Raw genomic sequence first — 15,255 nt, 5'->3', positions numbered from 1 at the left:
TTAGCATCCGATTGAGGGAGATGTCGGCGGTGAGAAGCCCACTGTTTCTGCATGGACTATGTGCTGCTCTGACATACAGTCCTGGAGAAAATAATTATTTTTGCCATGTTCAGCCATTAAAGTTAACATACAAGATCAATGTCAAAGTTTATTATAACACTTATGGTTTTGTAAGGCAATTATCAAGAAAATTTGCATTTAGGCTATTTGATAGCATTGGACAGAAATTTCTAATCTAGATCATGGTTGTACTATCATGTATTAGATGAAGGTGGCAGTAGACATGTGATTTGACCTCTTATACGCGGCCCCTTGGTAAACGTAATTAGAAATGAAATGATCAAGCAGCAGACGTTTGCCATGCCATAGCTCCACCTTGTGGTAGTCTCTGTATGTCTGTTTCATTTCATCAAACACAAAATCCATACAACACAAAAATCAGTGATTCAATAACATTTTTTTTTTATTTTCAGTGTTTTATAAAAATACTGGACTTTGCCAGCATCTACTCCATTGGCTATAATGTGGTTTTCCCAGAGAATAAGACTAGTAAAGTCTATTTATAGAACGTCCATATGAAACTGTATTTTGGGATAAAGAAAAAAATAATTCTACCCACTGCTCCCCAGATCCTCCCAACTGAATAAAATGCCATGGATTCTATTCCCACCTTTAAGATTAGTGCCTCTGGTAAAAAAATAAAATATGCAAAAATGGCCTCTACAGCTGGCTCTTAGTGAGCCATTAGTATCTCTTACAATTCTTTCTATATAAAGTAATGCATATACATTTCTCCTTTACAATAAATTACTACAGGCACAGTCACCCATGGTCATGGTCCCTGTAACACAGTCAAAACCATTGTGTACGAAGACAACGTTTTGCAGGTTGTTATTCACCGATCAAACACACCACAAAAGGCAACAAAAAATACATTTTTAAAAAATCTATGAAAATCTGGGCCGCTGATTTTTGGTTGTGTGTGAATGATGCACTTTCAGCTTTTTAAACACTGAAAGCATCTGATGCATACAAGTATAAAGATTTATATAAATATGTACAAAAAAAACAAACACCAATTCCGGTAAAAACATTCTTGTTTTTAAAAACACATTAATGCCAAGAGAAGCTTTTCCATAAACTTCGATAACTTAAGAAACCGTAAAAAAATTTGCTCAAATTAATAACAAAAAAACGTTCAATCAATACAGTATATTTTTTCCCCCTGGTTGAGTCTGTTGTAGCCTAGACTTGCACAGGTTGTAGCACCAGCAAATATTTAATATGCACCATAGTGCTGCCATGAATCACCCCTGCAGTATAAATAGCAAGAAAGTGAACACGCAGTACCAATAATACATGAAAACAGAATAAATTAGTGTCAGGCCTTGTGCAGGTATTTACAGGGTTAAATCCAGGGTTGCTGTAGAGAGTAGATTGGAGTGAGAATCATGATGGCAGTGAAGGTTGCAGCAGTCTTGCAGAACATTACAAGACAGACTCATCTCCGGCACATTCATCACATTAGACCAGTGATTTTCACAAGTCGGTCCTTAGACGCCGTATGAAGGTTTTTGCAGCCGCCAACCCAATTGCTTGAGTTTAGTTGCATAGCTCATAGATTCATTTGAATATACTGCAAGCTACAGTATTTAGAATGGAATAGATTAAAATGGAGCATACGCAGCGTGGAGTCATACCATTTACCCATGAGCAGCTCAGTTAACATAATCAAGACACAAGGTGGAATGAAAACCTACAACAAGAAACCATTGGGCTGCTCCTCCACTACAGAGGAGACAGTAAACAATGATGGGTGTGAGGAATACCAGGGCTGCTGTGGAATATCAAGTAAACAGAGTTAAGGAAGGACTCCCCCTAGAGGTGAGGGGGTTGCATGACCAGATTCAGTCCACATCGCAGGGCTCGCTGCTAGGCACATTCCCGACCTGGCTCCGGTGGCTCATGGCGCGCTGGAAGGCGGTCTGCACAGCTTTACGGATGCCAGAGGAGCGGCCCTCCTTCAGTTTGAGCTTGTCCACGGTCTTATTGATACCAAAGGAATCCATCTTGGATCTAGGAAGCCATTGTCTGTCAAATAAAGTGACATAGCGTTAGCATTATGCTACATCATATTACCTCTAACTACAACTGGTCCTCAAGAAAACTTGAACCTGGGCATTTAAACGGTTGGCCACGTTAGAAGACTATACAAGTGGCGAACTATAGAAGGGGAGTGTCATCTCACCAACTGTGCTTGTTGTCGAAGCAGTGGACGAGGAAGAGTTTCTCTTCGGACTTGTACTGCATCAGCTCTCCGACTCTGAGGACGTCCAGAGGGGGCAGGGAGACCCCGTGGTGGTGACGCCCCGCCCTCGGCAGCTTGGGGTCTATGATCTGCATTGAAGGGGGGGGGGGGGGAGAAAAGTGATTGACTCTAGTGGTCTGAAAACAAGAGGACGCAGTGAATCCTGGTGGTGCAGCAGTGGTTCAGATTGTTTGTCAGTTCCGGTCCACCAATCACACTAACAACAAACTACCAAACACGGATGCCATGCTACCCGAGTCACCCGGAAAGCTCTAAGCGATCTGTATTACTCCTCAACGACTCCTAACACACTCATACCATCCACAACACATTGGAGCTGAGCAGCTTGCTGCATGGGTGAGCACAAGCACGAGCTACACCACTTACGATGAGACGAATGGATGGGAAATGAGACATATAGATGGGCAGTCTCTGGGACACAGGCTCTCACTCACCAACGCAGGGTAGGAGGGATATCCACTACATTTTGCCCAAACTAGTTTAAGGGGTTCAGCACTAGAGGACATCCAAATATTTCCGTTGACAACTTCTACGGAAGCAGGAATAACGACAAGCAAGTTATGGGGGGGGTTCACTGCAAACAGACGAGAATACTACTCTAAAAGCCATGCTCACACTGATAGGGAAAGACAACAGTAGCAAACAAAAACAAGAATGTACGTTCACACACAGGGAATCAAAATATTGAAATAGTGTTAGTCGTATGAATTATGAAACAACACAAGGTCGATGTAGAGGGTAACCATTCTGCAGTTTGAGACCAAGGAGAAGACGACCGAAAACTTCTGAATTATGTATAGGAAGTGGGATTGATTAGTCTGGACAGGGAGACCATTGCTGCCTTAGGGCATGTCAGCTCAGGCCAATGGGACATAAAAAATAAATCCCAACCATGGCCCCAGTGTGCAAAGAGCCTCAGCTGTCTGCTGTCAAACGAGCTCATGTTCCATGCTCAGACGCAGTCTTGCCAAGAACACAAACTCCTGTCTAAATCAAAATACACTGCTCAAAAAAATAAAGGGAACACTTAAACAACACAATGTAACTTCAAGTCAATCACACTTCTGTGAAATCAAACTGTCCACTTTGGAAGCAACACTGATTGACAATACATTTCACATGCTGTTGTGCAAATGGAATAGACAACAGGTGGAAATTATAGGCAAATAGCAAGACACCCCCAATAAAGGAGTGGTTCTGCAGGTGGTGACCATAGACCACTTCTCAGTTCCTATGCTTCCTGGCTGATGTTTTGGTCACTTTTGAATGCTGGCGGTGCTCTCACTCTAGTGGTAGCATGAGACGGAGTCTACAAACCACACAAGTGGCTCAGGTAGTGCAGCTCATCCAGGATGGCAGATCAATGCGAGCTGTGGCAAGAAGGTTTGCTGTGTCTGTCAGCGTAGTATCCAGAGCATGGAGGCGCTACCAGGAGACAGGCCAGTACATCAGGAGACGTGGAGGAGGCCGTAGGAGGGCAACAACAAAGCAGCAGGACCGCTACCTCTGCCTTTGTGCAAGGAGGAGCACGGCCAGAGCCCTGCAAAATGACCTCCAGCAGGCCACAAATGTGCATGTGTCTGCTCAAACGGTCAGAAATAGACTCCATGAGGGTGGTATGAGGGCCCGACGTCCACAGGTGGGGGTTCTGCTTACAGCCCAACACCGTGCAGGACGTTTGGCATTTGCCAGAGAACACCAAGATTGGCAAATTCGCCACTGGCGCCCTGTGCTCTTCACAGATGAAAGCAGGTTCACACTGAGCATGTGACAGACGTGACAGAGTCTGGAGACGCCGTGGAGAACGTTCTGCTGCCTGCAACATCCTCCAGCATGACCGGTTTGGTGGTGGGTCAGTCATGGTGTGGGGTGGCATTTCTTTGGGGGGGCCGCACAGCCCTCCATGTGTTTGCCAGAGGCAGCCTGACTGCCATTAGGTACCGAGATGAGATCCTCAGACCCCTTGTGAGACCATATGCTGGTGCGGTTGGCCTTGGGTTCCTCCTAATGCAAGTCAATGCTAGACCTCATGTGGCTGGAGTGTGTCAGCAGTTCCTGCAAGAGGAAGGCATTGATGCTATGTACTGGCCCGTCCGTTCCCCAGACCTGAATCCAATTGAGCACATCTGGGACATCATGTCTCGCTCCATCCACCAACGCCACGTTGCACCACAGACTGTCCAGGAGTTGGCGGATGCTTTAGTACAGGTCTGGGGGGGAGATGCCTCAGGAGACCATCCGCCACCTCATCAGGAGCATGCCCAGGCGTTGTAGGGAGGTCATACAGGCACGTGGAGGCCACACACACTACTGAGCCTCATTTTGACTTGTTTTAAGGACATTACATCAAAGTTGGATCAGCCTGTAGTGTGGTTTTCCACTTTAATTTTGAGTGTGACTCCAAATCCAGACCCCCATGGGTTGATAAATTTGATTTCCATTGATAATGTGTGATTGTTGTCAGCACATTCAACTATGTAAAGAAAAAAGTATTTAATAAGAATATTTCATTCATTCAGATCTAGAATGTGTTATTTTAGTGTTCCCTTTTTTTTTTGAGCAGTGTATATACAGTACCAGTCAAAAGTTGACACACCTACTCAGTCCAGGGTTTTTCTTTATTTTTACTATTTTATACATTGTAGAATAATAGTGAAGACAACAAAACTATGACGTAACACATATGGAATCATGTAGTAACCCCCCAAAAAAGTATTCAAAAAAATCTAAATATATTTTATATTTGAGATTCTTCAAAGTAGTCACCCTTTGCCTTGATGACAGCTTTGCACACTTCTCGCATTCTCTCAACCAGCTTCATGAGGTAGTCACCAGGAAAGCATTTTAGTTAACAGGTGTTCCTTGTTAAAAGTTAATGTGGAATTTCTTTCCTTCTTAATGCGTTTGAACCAATCAGTTGTGTTGTGACAAAGTAGGTGTGGTATACAGAAGATAGCCCTATTTGGTAAAAGACCAAGTCCATATTATGGCAAGAACAGCACAAATAAGCAAAGAGAAAATGACAGTCCATCATTACTTTAAGACATGAAGGTCAGTCAATCCGGAAAATGTAAAAAAAACTTTGAAAGTTTCTTCAAGTGCAGTTGCAAAAACCATCAAACGCTATGATGAAACTGGCTCTCATGATGACCGCCACAGGAAAGGAAGACCCAGAGTTACCTGCTGCAGAGGATAAGTTCATTAGAGTTACCAGCCTCAGAAATTGCAGCCCAAATAAATGCTTCACAGAGTTCAAGTAACAGACACATCTGAACATCAACTGTTCAGAGGCGACTGAATCAGGCCATGGTTGAATTGCTGCAAAGAAACCACTTTTATTTTATTTAACTAGGCAAGTCAGTTAAGAGCGAATTCTTATTTACAATGACGGCCTACCCCAGCCAAACCCGGACGATGCTGGTCAAATTGTGCGTCGCCCTAAGGGACTCCCAATCACAGCCAGTTGTGATACATCCTGGAATCGAACCAGGGTCTGTACTGACGCTTCTAGCACTAGATGCTGTGCCACCGGGGAGCCCGAAATTCTATTAAAGCACACCAATAAGAAGAAAAGACTTGCCTGGGACAAGAAACATGAGCAATGGACATTAGACCGGTGGAAATCTGTCCTTTGGTCTGATGAGTCCAAATGTGAGATTTTTTGTTCCAACCGCCGTGTCTTTGAGACGCAGAGTAGGTGAACGGATGATCTCCGCCTGTGTGGTTCCCACCATGAAGCATGGAGGAGGTGTGATGGTGCTTTGTTGGTGACAACATTATTTATTTAGAATTCAAGGCACACTTAAGCAGCATGGCTCCCACAGCATTCTGCAGCGATACGTCATCCCATCTGGTTTGCCTTAGTGGGACTATTATTAGTTTTTCAACAGGACAATGACACAACAGACCTCCAGGCTGTCTACGGTCTATTTTACCAAGGAGAGTGGTGGAGTGCTGCATCAGATGATCTGGTCTCCACAATCACCCAACCTCAACCCAATTGAGATGGTTTGGGATTAGTTGGCCTGCAGAGTGAAGGAAAAGAAGCCAACAAGTGCTCAGCATGTGGGAACTCCTTTAAGACTGTTGGAAAAGCATGCCAGGTGAAGCAGTTTGATAAAATGCCAAGTGTGCAAAGCTGTCATCGAGGCAAAGGGTGCCTACTTTGAAGAATCTCGAATATTTTTTGATTTGTTTAACAATTTTTGGTTACTACATGACTCCATGTGTTATTTCATATTTGAGGTCTTCATATTATTCTACAATGTAGAAAATAATAAAAAGAAAAGAAAAACCCTGGAATGAGTAGGTGTGTCCAAACCTGTGACTGGTACTCTATATTGTACCAATCTTAGAACTTGTTAACCAGTTGAGACAAATAAAAACCCCTCTACTTAACCTGGGTACCAGTCTGTGTTAATATTCCAATTATTGCCACTCCTTGTCATGCTAAACAAATGTTTGGTATATGACAGAGTACATGGAGTGGAATGTTAGCACAAAACTAGTCTGGATTTCAGGCTACCCTCTACTAGCCTAAACTGAGACTTGCAGTCCATTGGAAGCCAATACATGCACAGGATTCCTTGAGGTTTACTGGCCAATTCGTTTTGGAAAATTTGTAGAATTCCAAATGACTCAGGATAAAGTTTTAAAAAGAAACTAATATGAATACACTTTTGGTGACAGGGCAATGGCAGATGACTATGTTAGCTATTCCAGAAAGAAATGATAAACCGCTACCACAAAAATGGATACATGTATCATTCATAATGTAAGTCCCATCCTGGCCTTTATCTCCTGAAAGTGTGTTTGTGCTAAGAACCAGTGTCTCACCTGCTGCAATCTTAGCGGCTTTGGTGAAGTCCCCATTTCCGATACAGGTGATGAGTGCGTTTTTGTCGTCCACTGTGCTCCTACGTGCCATGGATGGCCTTCCTTTCCCACTTTTTGGCACGCTGACCGTGCTGCAGGAAACAAAGGGAAACTAATGTGCCAATAGTGCAACATCCTGCCTTTGACCACAGACGGCTCTTAGAGCAGACGCTAGATATAAATGCTAACATGGCACTGTGATGTAGGCCCACTGCCTATCCTGTACCTGGTACCACACAGTAGAGTGCTGCAGGCAGAGAGGCTAAATTATTGCTAATGTGCTGAGGTGACAATCATACCTGGTGCTACACAGCACGCTGCCGCTAGGGGAGATGCTGGACTCGGAGGTGCAGCGCCTGCGAGGCTCCATCGGCCTAATGGGGCTGGTTTCAAGCTCCGGCTCGACAACAAATCCATTAGCTAGTCCTGGAGACAAGAAAAAAAATCTCCATTACATTTTGCATGGGGGGAAAAATATGATTTTTTGATTATTTCAATTTAACACTGGGCTTTACCTGTGTCAAGACGCTTGATGGGGGATTCCTCCTCATCCTGGTCACAGTCTCCACAGGCACTGTGGGTCCTCTTCCTGGGTAGGAGGAGAGTCTCCAGGCGAGGAATGACCACTGAGAGGAAGGTTTTGGTGCCCAGCAGCGGGCAGCCGAGCTGATGCTCAGCTGTCCTTGGGGGCTTCTGCGGGCTGGCATTCTTGGACTTGCGAAAGAGCACATTGGTCCGCCTGTTGCCCATGCTAGAGGGCTCTGCGAGCGTGGAGGTGGCCCCAACACTAAGGTGATTGTCGGAGACCAGCGGGTTAGAGATGTGCCCGTTGAGGGTATCCCGGGGTACTGAGGTAGCGGTCTTGACACCGTTGCACTTGAAAGTCTTCTGGCTCTTGATGGGCTTGAGCATGGGAGGTTCTGAATGACTGTCTGAGTTGAGAAGTGGTGGCGACGAGTTCAACGGCTCTAGTTTCGGTGGGAGCAAAGACTCCCCTTCTATACAATCAAGACAAAATCACAGTAGGAAATGAAAACATCCTGACATGTAGAACAAGCAAGCCTTAGCTAATAGCCTACAGTTTATCAAATGAGATATCAAAGCAAGGAGAAAGCATTATTGAACCAATTCTTTGCTTTTAGACCACCTGGTACATACCCTCTTCCTGTGTGCTGTGTCGAGTGGGGGGCAGTGGTTTCTCCTCAGTCTCTGCTGGTTTTGGTTCAGAGGGGGCGGCAGCGGGGCGTCGCGTCTTTAGGTATATCTCGCTGCGAACATCTGTGATGGTCTTTTTGAGCAGCTTCAGTCGCTTGCTGCGAGACGGACTGGACTTCATGGCACTGCTCATGTCCAGCTTCTCCAGCAGCTCTTTCAGTTGCCCTTCCAAAGACATGTGCTGCCGGTTGGCTGGGTTTAGTATATGGTCCACTGCAAGATACACAAACAACAACTTGATTGGCTGAGCTCAGTTGTGGCCCCATTCCAAAATGCTATAGTACCATTAATCAAGTTGGATTCAGCAAAGGGTATTTAGTTGATTTGGCTGTGGACCGATTAATATAGAAGTAAACATATGTAGACCATGTTCTTACCATCGTCCCAGGAGAAAGGGGAAGGAGCCTCCACCTTGGGCTGCTCAGGAAGGTGCATCCCGCTGGCAAAGTCAAAGCCGATTCGCTCAGCCTCCCGACGAGTCTTCCTGAGGATGGCCCCGCCTCGGTCTTGCAGACGCAGACCAGCCTTGTAGAAGAACGTGTCCTTGGCGTTGTACTTCATGCAGTTGAATATGATCTGATCGAAGTCAGCCTCAAACTCCACCAGGCTCTTGTAGCCGTGGGCATCAATGCGCTTCCTCATGGTGGAGAAGTCCATTGGCTTCTTGATGTGGTCCAAGTAGTCAGGCACCTGAGAGTGATGGGGAGATGGCAAACAAAACATGATGCTGATAGAAAGGGTACCCAAAGAATGAATTAGAACCATATGGTACCATTTGTTTTTAATCTGTGGAAGTAACATTCTATTGTGGGGTGTGGGGGACCTTACCTCGTTAACGCTGACAGGCTGGGCAAAGATCTTGGCTGGGTCCTTCTCCTGAAGCTGGTCCAGTACGGCTCGAAGTAGAATATTTAAAGGTGTGAGCTGTACCTCTAGAACAGACTGTTGGAGCTTCATCTGAAAGGGGACAGGACAGAACACAAAGCTGTAGCAGTATACTAATATTTACTAAGGCTTCCAACAACCAATCCTAAAGCCGTTTCAACAACAAGCTAGGTTTCCATCCAATTGGCGACAGATTCATGCAAATATTCTAAAATATGCATAAAGAAAATATGCGCATTTTCCCACCAGTGGTGTGTTTTCACCAAACGGACTCATTGAGGAAAACAATCAGCGCGTGATGTAGTGCACAATTTTTAAAAAACATTTTCACAAAGTTTTCATGTACCAAATAAAAATCTAAAGTTCGTGTTTCCATCGCATTTCACTCTACCGATAGTTTTGTCACAAAAACTGTTGCGTTATATAGCAAATGTGCCTTCTCTGGTCTTGGAACATGCGCGCTAGCCAAGACCTCACCAATACAGTGCAGGAAGGCTGTGCAGGTAGGCTTTGCATAAAGAATGCATACATAATGAGATTCGTATGGATATGAGTGAGAATATTTTTTATTTGTCAAACAGTCAACCATCGATCATCATGTCACCAGAATCAGACCGTCAATATTTATTGGAAAGTAGCATCAAGACCACTGTGCACTTTCACCACCCTGTGAATTTCATCATAAGTTAATTAATCTGTAGCCTAATAAACCGCATGCTTTCCCGAGTTGTAGTGGGGTGACCACACACACCATATCATCTTTATCATCTTACTTCAATATGGTGGTTTTTATATCAATATTTGTGCATAAAAAGGCATTTCCATCACCATTTCTCATAATTAATTTTACAGACACAAAAAGATCCTACCATGTCGAACAAAAAAATGATATTTCGGTATTTCTAAAATTGTACCGAAACGTCCGGTTTCCATTACAGCTGTCATGATTTTTTATTTGATTGTACTCAGTATGACTCGCATAAAAACTGTAGATTCAAACATGGTTACAGATTATTTCAAAAGGAGATGACATTCATTTTACCACATTTTATTTATAGGAGGGCTCACAACTATCCATTGATATGCTGTCACAAACGTTATAATTTCACTACCGTGGAAAATAAGAAAACCAATTCTCTGTACCTCCTCTCTCTTTAGCTTCTCCCTCTTCCTGATCAGTTCTAGCAGTAGGCGAGCTCGCTCCAGGTCTTGGCGTAGGCGGTGCCATTCCTTTAGCTGCTCCTTCATCGCTTGATTATCCTCCACCCTGCTGTCCTGTAACATCAGAGCCCAAAAAGGCATTTTAATGTACATTCACAAGACATAAATCTCAGGTAAAGGGGGGCAGAAAATGACAAGGCGCTACCTTCAATGGACACTGGTGGAGAGCCATTTTGAATATGGCTCTGACTAAAATAAACTAGGCTAATTTGAATTACATCTCTTCTCTTTTTTGTAGTATATATTGAAATGAATGGCCCATCTCAATTTATATGTGTAATATTATGTAGTGTCATGTATATTATGTATTTAATTTGTTGTGTTTTGTTTCCTCTTTGGACCATAATAAAACACCATTATAATGCCAAAACGTTTGATAAAACGGTGCAAACACAGGAAACTGCTCCATATTTATCAAATCAACTATTAGCCTGCTTTATTTTGATTTTCGAGTGTGGGAGAAAGGTTTTAACACAAGAAAAGTAATTTTTAAAGCAGACACGATTCTCTATCTCAAGGATTTGGATACCATGAAAGTTACTGAACAATTAAACTGACCACTGGACTGACCAGCGGCTCTGGTTTGGGGACCTGGGTGTTAGCCTGTAGCCGCCTGATCAGCGGAACGCCCTTCCTTGACTGTCTTTTCAGCATCCAGTAGCTCAGGACCCGCTCCACAAACACCTTCTTCTTCTGGACAGACACTTGATTGAGGATTGTGTCAAAACTGGGGGGGGCATATGTTAGCATTGGTCATTTAGGAAAATATTTAGAAACATTTGATTGGTAGACAAATGAAGTAAAAAATAATATGCCTACCTGCTGGGGGTTATACTAGGCCCAGGTGCAGCAGGAGCCTCTTCCTCTACCTCAGGCACCACCACTATTATCTTACTCTTCTTCAGCCACCCTTTTAACCTCCTCCTCCCTCTTTTGTCACCCCTCTTGTGACAGACACCATTTTTAGCATGGCCTTCCTCGTAGATGGCAAGGGGTCTCCGGGTGCACCCTTTAGGAGTGTGAGCGCAGCAGAAGGCTGTCTTCTTCACAGAGAAAGTGTGCGAACCGGTCTCTGTGAATTCCTTGACAGGCTCCATTTTCATGTAGAGGCCGGCCTTTTGGGCACAGCTGACATGAAAGGCTGTGTAACAGTTAACCTTGTGGCACTGGATGCAGGCCCCGGCACCCTTCTCCTTGCAGAGGTAGCAGGTGAGCTTCCAGCGGGCGGGCGGAATATTGCTGACACCGTCGATGGGCTCGATGAAGACCGTGTCAGAGAAGCCCACCTCTGGCACCCACAGGGCACACACCACGTGGCCCCAGCGGTCATCGTCCGTCTTTTTCAAGGCGCCGCCCTTGTTGGGGCAGAAGACACACTCAGCGGGCCGTGAGGGGCACTGGAGGCAGTGGCGACACAACCACTGGCCCTCTGGGATGTAGGGAACACCGTAGCACTCCTGGTGCACAGCCATGTTGCAGGAGTCACAGAAGAGAATAACATTGCTGTCCTGGCCGTCTCCGTCCATGCAGATGCAGCAGACAGCATCCTCGTCGATGAGGGACTGGGGGTCACTCCGGCCCTTGCTGTCAAAGAAGGACTCCTTCTCAAAGCGATCCATAAGGAACTCAAAGAGGTTTTGGGACACCTGGCTGATACCCTCACTTTTCCTCTTGTCGTTGAGTAGATCCAGCCAGGCGTAGTCCTCCTCATCCATGTCGTATTCCACCTCCTCATCCAGCTCTTCGGCCGTCTTCTCACAATACATATAATAGATGGAGGGCCTCCGAGACACTGCGGGAAGGTTGTACTCCACAGTGCGGAACTTGGGTTCCAAGAGGGCGCTTCCTTGCGGGTCAGCGCCATGTGTGGTGGTGAGGGCAGTGCCCCTCTTCTGCTGGTTGTCTTTGAGTCTCACCGAGCGCACCAGGATTAGCTGGGGCTTCTCGTTGTTCTCCTTGTTGCTGTTGCACTCCATGATTTCTTGGGCCGTGGGGTCATCATCGGTGATGACATCCAACTTGTCATAGATGCTGATCCTGTGCACACGGCCATCTATCTCCAGGTCCACCATGCGCTGGGCCTGGGCGTAGGTCAAGGTCTCCTTGTTCGGTGAGGGTTTGATGGGAGAGGGGGGCCTCTGGGGCGTGGACATGCGATTATGATGCCGTACTTTTTTCTTCATCATGAAGAGCTAAAGAACCAGCAAAAAAAACAATTTGATTGAAATTGCACTTGGGGCAATACCAACCAAGATTGTAATGAATCATTAGCCAGCCACAATTTCCATTTCTTGGTTTCAGTTGTGTCTACTATTCTGACATAACAAGACAATTCACTAACAAGACAATGCCTAGTCCCGAATGTGGCAATGTTTTCCATTGTGCAACATTGTTAGTCCCGAATGTGGCTATGTTTTCCATTGTGTACAGCATAACCATGTACATTTACATGGATGTAGAACAAACTAAACGTCCCTTGTCTGTCACCCATGTTTAATCAAATGATATTTTAACTTACGATTTATTGTCTGTGGGGTTGCTCATTCAGCTGGTCGACATTCGACGAAATATCCACAGGGAAGTATTATTAAACAGACTACAACATGTGTCTCTGTGGACAGAAATAATGTTGTTTGCTCGTGACCTAAGGCACGTGCACAAGACGGAAGTACATGCAAGTGATGGATTTATACTAACCCAAGTCTAGCAGGTGATTACATGGTTTAGCGAATGTGCCAGAAATGTCAATGGTAATACCTGCGCTATTAAAAGTCGGGTAAATAATACTTTCTTGTGGATCTTTTCCCTCAAATTCCGACCAGCTGAATGACCAATCACACAAACAACCGGTAGAGTAATATCACATGTAATTGTAGTCAACATTCTGGGTTGTAAGAAAACGTGTCAAGTTTCTGATCTTTTTTCAGACTAAGTTATACAAATAACTTGTATCAGTCTGATTAATTAGGCAACCATTAGCTACCCTGGTTAACGTTAGTCAACTGTCAAAAAAATAACATATAGCTAGATAATGTTAGCTAACTTACTAACTTGGCAATGCTAAGTTGTGCTAGTTAGCATTAGCTAGTTAACTGCTTAAACAAGTCACAATTATATAGCTACTGTAAAGCAATGGTAGGTGCCGTTGTAGCTATTAGGCTAGCTGGCTAGAAGTTAACTGGTTAACGTTCGCTAGGCTAACTTAGCGTAAAACCAGTTTGTGGCTAGCAAATTAGCTAGATTCCGAGCTAACGCAGTAACTACTGAGCAAACTAACGTTAGCTTCAATTTGTTGAATGTTGAGCAAGGCATAAATATCATATGTATATGAAGCCAGGAGAGGGAGACCCCGTAAAAGCACAGCGCCAGCAGTCTCACTTACTAGAAAGAGTTAGCTATCTAAGACAGTTCGTTCACAATACGCCAAGAGGGAAATATGGCGTCGGACTAAACAGGAATCCGAGTGCATTCGTTAAAGTTATACATTTTCCCCACTAGCATGTATAATTCATTTATATAAATTATTTTAGGTCGGTCTAAAAAGCATGCGTGTGTGTGGATAGGAAATTTGGCTATACCTACCTTTGTATTTTCAGTAATTCTGCTTTTGAAAACAGCAGCGCTTGCAGGCAATGGCGCCGAAGTAGCCTGCGCAGAGCAGCAGCAGTAAATCCACACACAATCCTCTCATCCAACGGGCACCGCTCGAGCAGTTTTGAATTATAAATTTGAAAGATACCAAGAGGTATCCACGACGACTGTCTAAATTCCAAATTCGATTCTATTTCAAACATAAATATTTCGGGAAAGCCACCAAATACTAGCTAATGTCCTTTTCCAACTGGCTAATAATCAGTAACTAGCAAGCTGCCCCTGGTTTCTTTTCCCCAACAACAATGCGGTTGTGCAATGTGCAGCGACTCCATAGAGATGGATAGAGCACGCTAGTTCCCAAAATCTAGTTTTAGCATGGGCAGCGCTTTCTACTTTAAGTTTTATTGGCGAATCGCAACCAACTGACAGGTGCATACGGCGCCACATACTGTACTGGATTGTGAGGCCGGTCACGATCTATCTATACTACTATATTCTCCTAACTAACCCTTAATTTCTAATAATATATAATAATTCCCTTCAAGCCTCACTACTCCCATCAGCCCCACCCCAAATACCTCCCATCACCCCCACCCAAAATACCACCCACTCCACATTCCTGTCCAACCTCTCTGACCATATCAAACAACCTCTCCGTTTCTACTTCATACATTTCACAAAATAATAATACATGTTCAACCGTTTCTTCTACCATACATCCATTACACATTCCAGTACCAATTTCAAAGATGAATTAAATCACTAATTCCCTTATCTCATCCTACACCAAATAACCTCCTACCTTCTCTTCTCATTATATGACACTATCTCCCATACAGATTTCCTTGCACTATAAAAATGTCTGCCCTTACTACTTTCATCCCATTGTCTCTGCCAGCAATCATAACACATTTTTCAGGATCAATGTTTTTATTTCCCCTCTACCCAACTTCACCTGTATATGCACAATTGTATATGCACAATATCATTTTTTCACTGCTCTTTTTGCTATTATATCTACGATATAATTTCCATAAACACCTATATGAGCCGGAATCCAACAGAACAGAATTTCAATACCATTTCTTTGTAACCCTAATAACAGCATCATTCTTTCTAACCATAAATCGTCACGT

General features: G+C 44.2%; 1 protein-coding gene across 4 annotated transcripts; it reads right to left on the bottom strand.

Moving 5' to 3' along the window:
• Nucleotides 1–438: 438 nt before the first annotated feature.
• LOC129855095 (bromodomain-containing protein 1-like) lies at nucleotides 439–14,545 on the bottom strand. Of its 4 annotated transcripts, none has more exons than XM_055922419.1 (12): nucleotides 14,108–14,545; nucleotides 11,345–12,717; nucleotides 11,096–11,252; nucleotides 10,448–10,579; nucleotides 9,248–9,376; nucleotides 8,797–9,109; nucleotides 8,363–8,632; nucleotides 7,720–8,202; nucleotides 7,504–7,630; nucleotides 7,166–7,296; nucleotides 2,249–2,397; nucleotides 439–2,091 (listed from the first exon to the last, which is right to left on the bottom strand). In XM_055922419.1, exons 2-12 carry the CDS (start codon nucleotides 12,709–12,711, stop codon nucleotides 2,077–2,079), a joined length of 3,273 nt encoding a protein of 1,090 aa, XP_055778394.1. In that variant the 5' UTR covers nucleotides 12,712–12,717; nucleotides 14,108–14,545; the 3' UTR covers nucleotides 439–2,076. The 4 variants fall into 4 exon arrangements, with proteins under 4 accessions (XP_055778394.1, XP_055778393.1, XP_055778396.1 ...); XM_055922418.1 differs by having other exon boundaries at nucleotides 11,084–11,252; nucleotides 14,108–14,542; XM_055922421.1 differs by lacking the exon at nucleotides 439–2,091 and adding an exon at nucleotides 6,265–6,354 and having other exon boundaries at nucleotides 2,311–2,397; nucleotides 11,084–11,252; nucleotides 14,108–14,544.
• Between the last annotated feature and the right edge of the window lie 710 nt (nucleotides 14,546–15,255).

The sequence above is a fragment of the Salvelinus fontinalis genome, chromosome 5, assembly GCF_029448725.1.
Source record: "Salvelinus fontinalis isolate EN_2023a chromosome 5, ASM2944872v1, whole genome shotgun sequence".
Lineage (NCBI taxonomy): Eukaryota > Metazoa > Chordata > Actinopteri > Salmoniformes > Salmonidae > Salvelinus > Salvelinus fontinalis.
The sequence above is the reverse complement of the archived record's forward strand: the minus strand, read 5'-3'. Positions and strand labels throughout refer to the sequence as shown.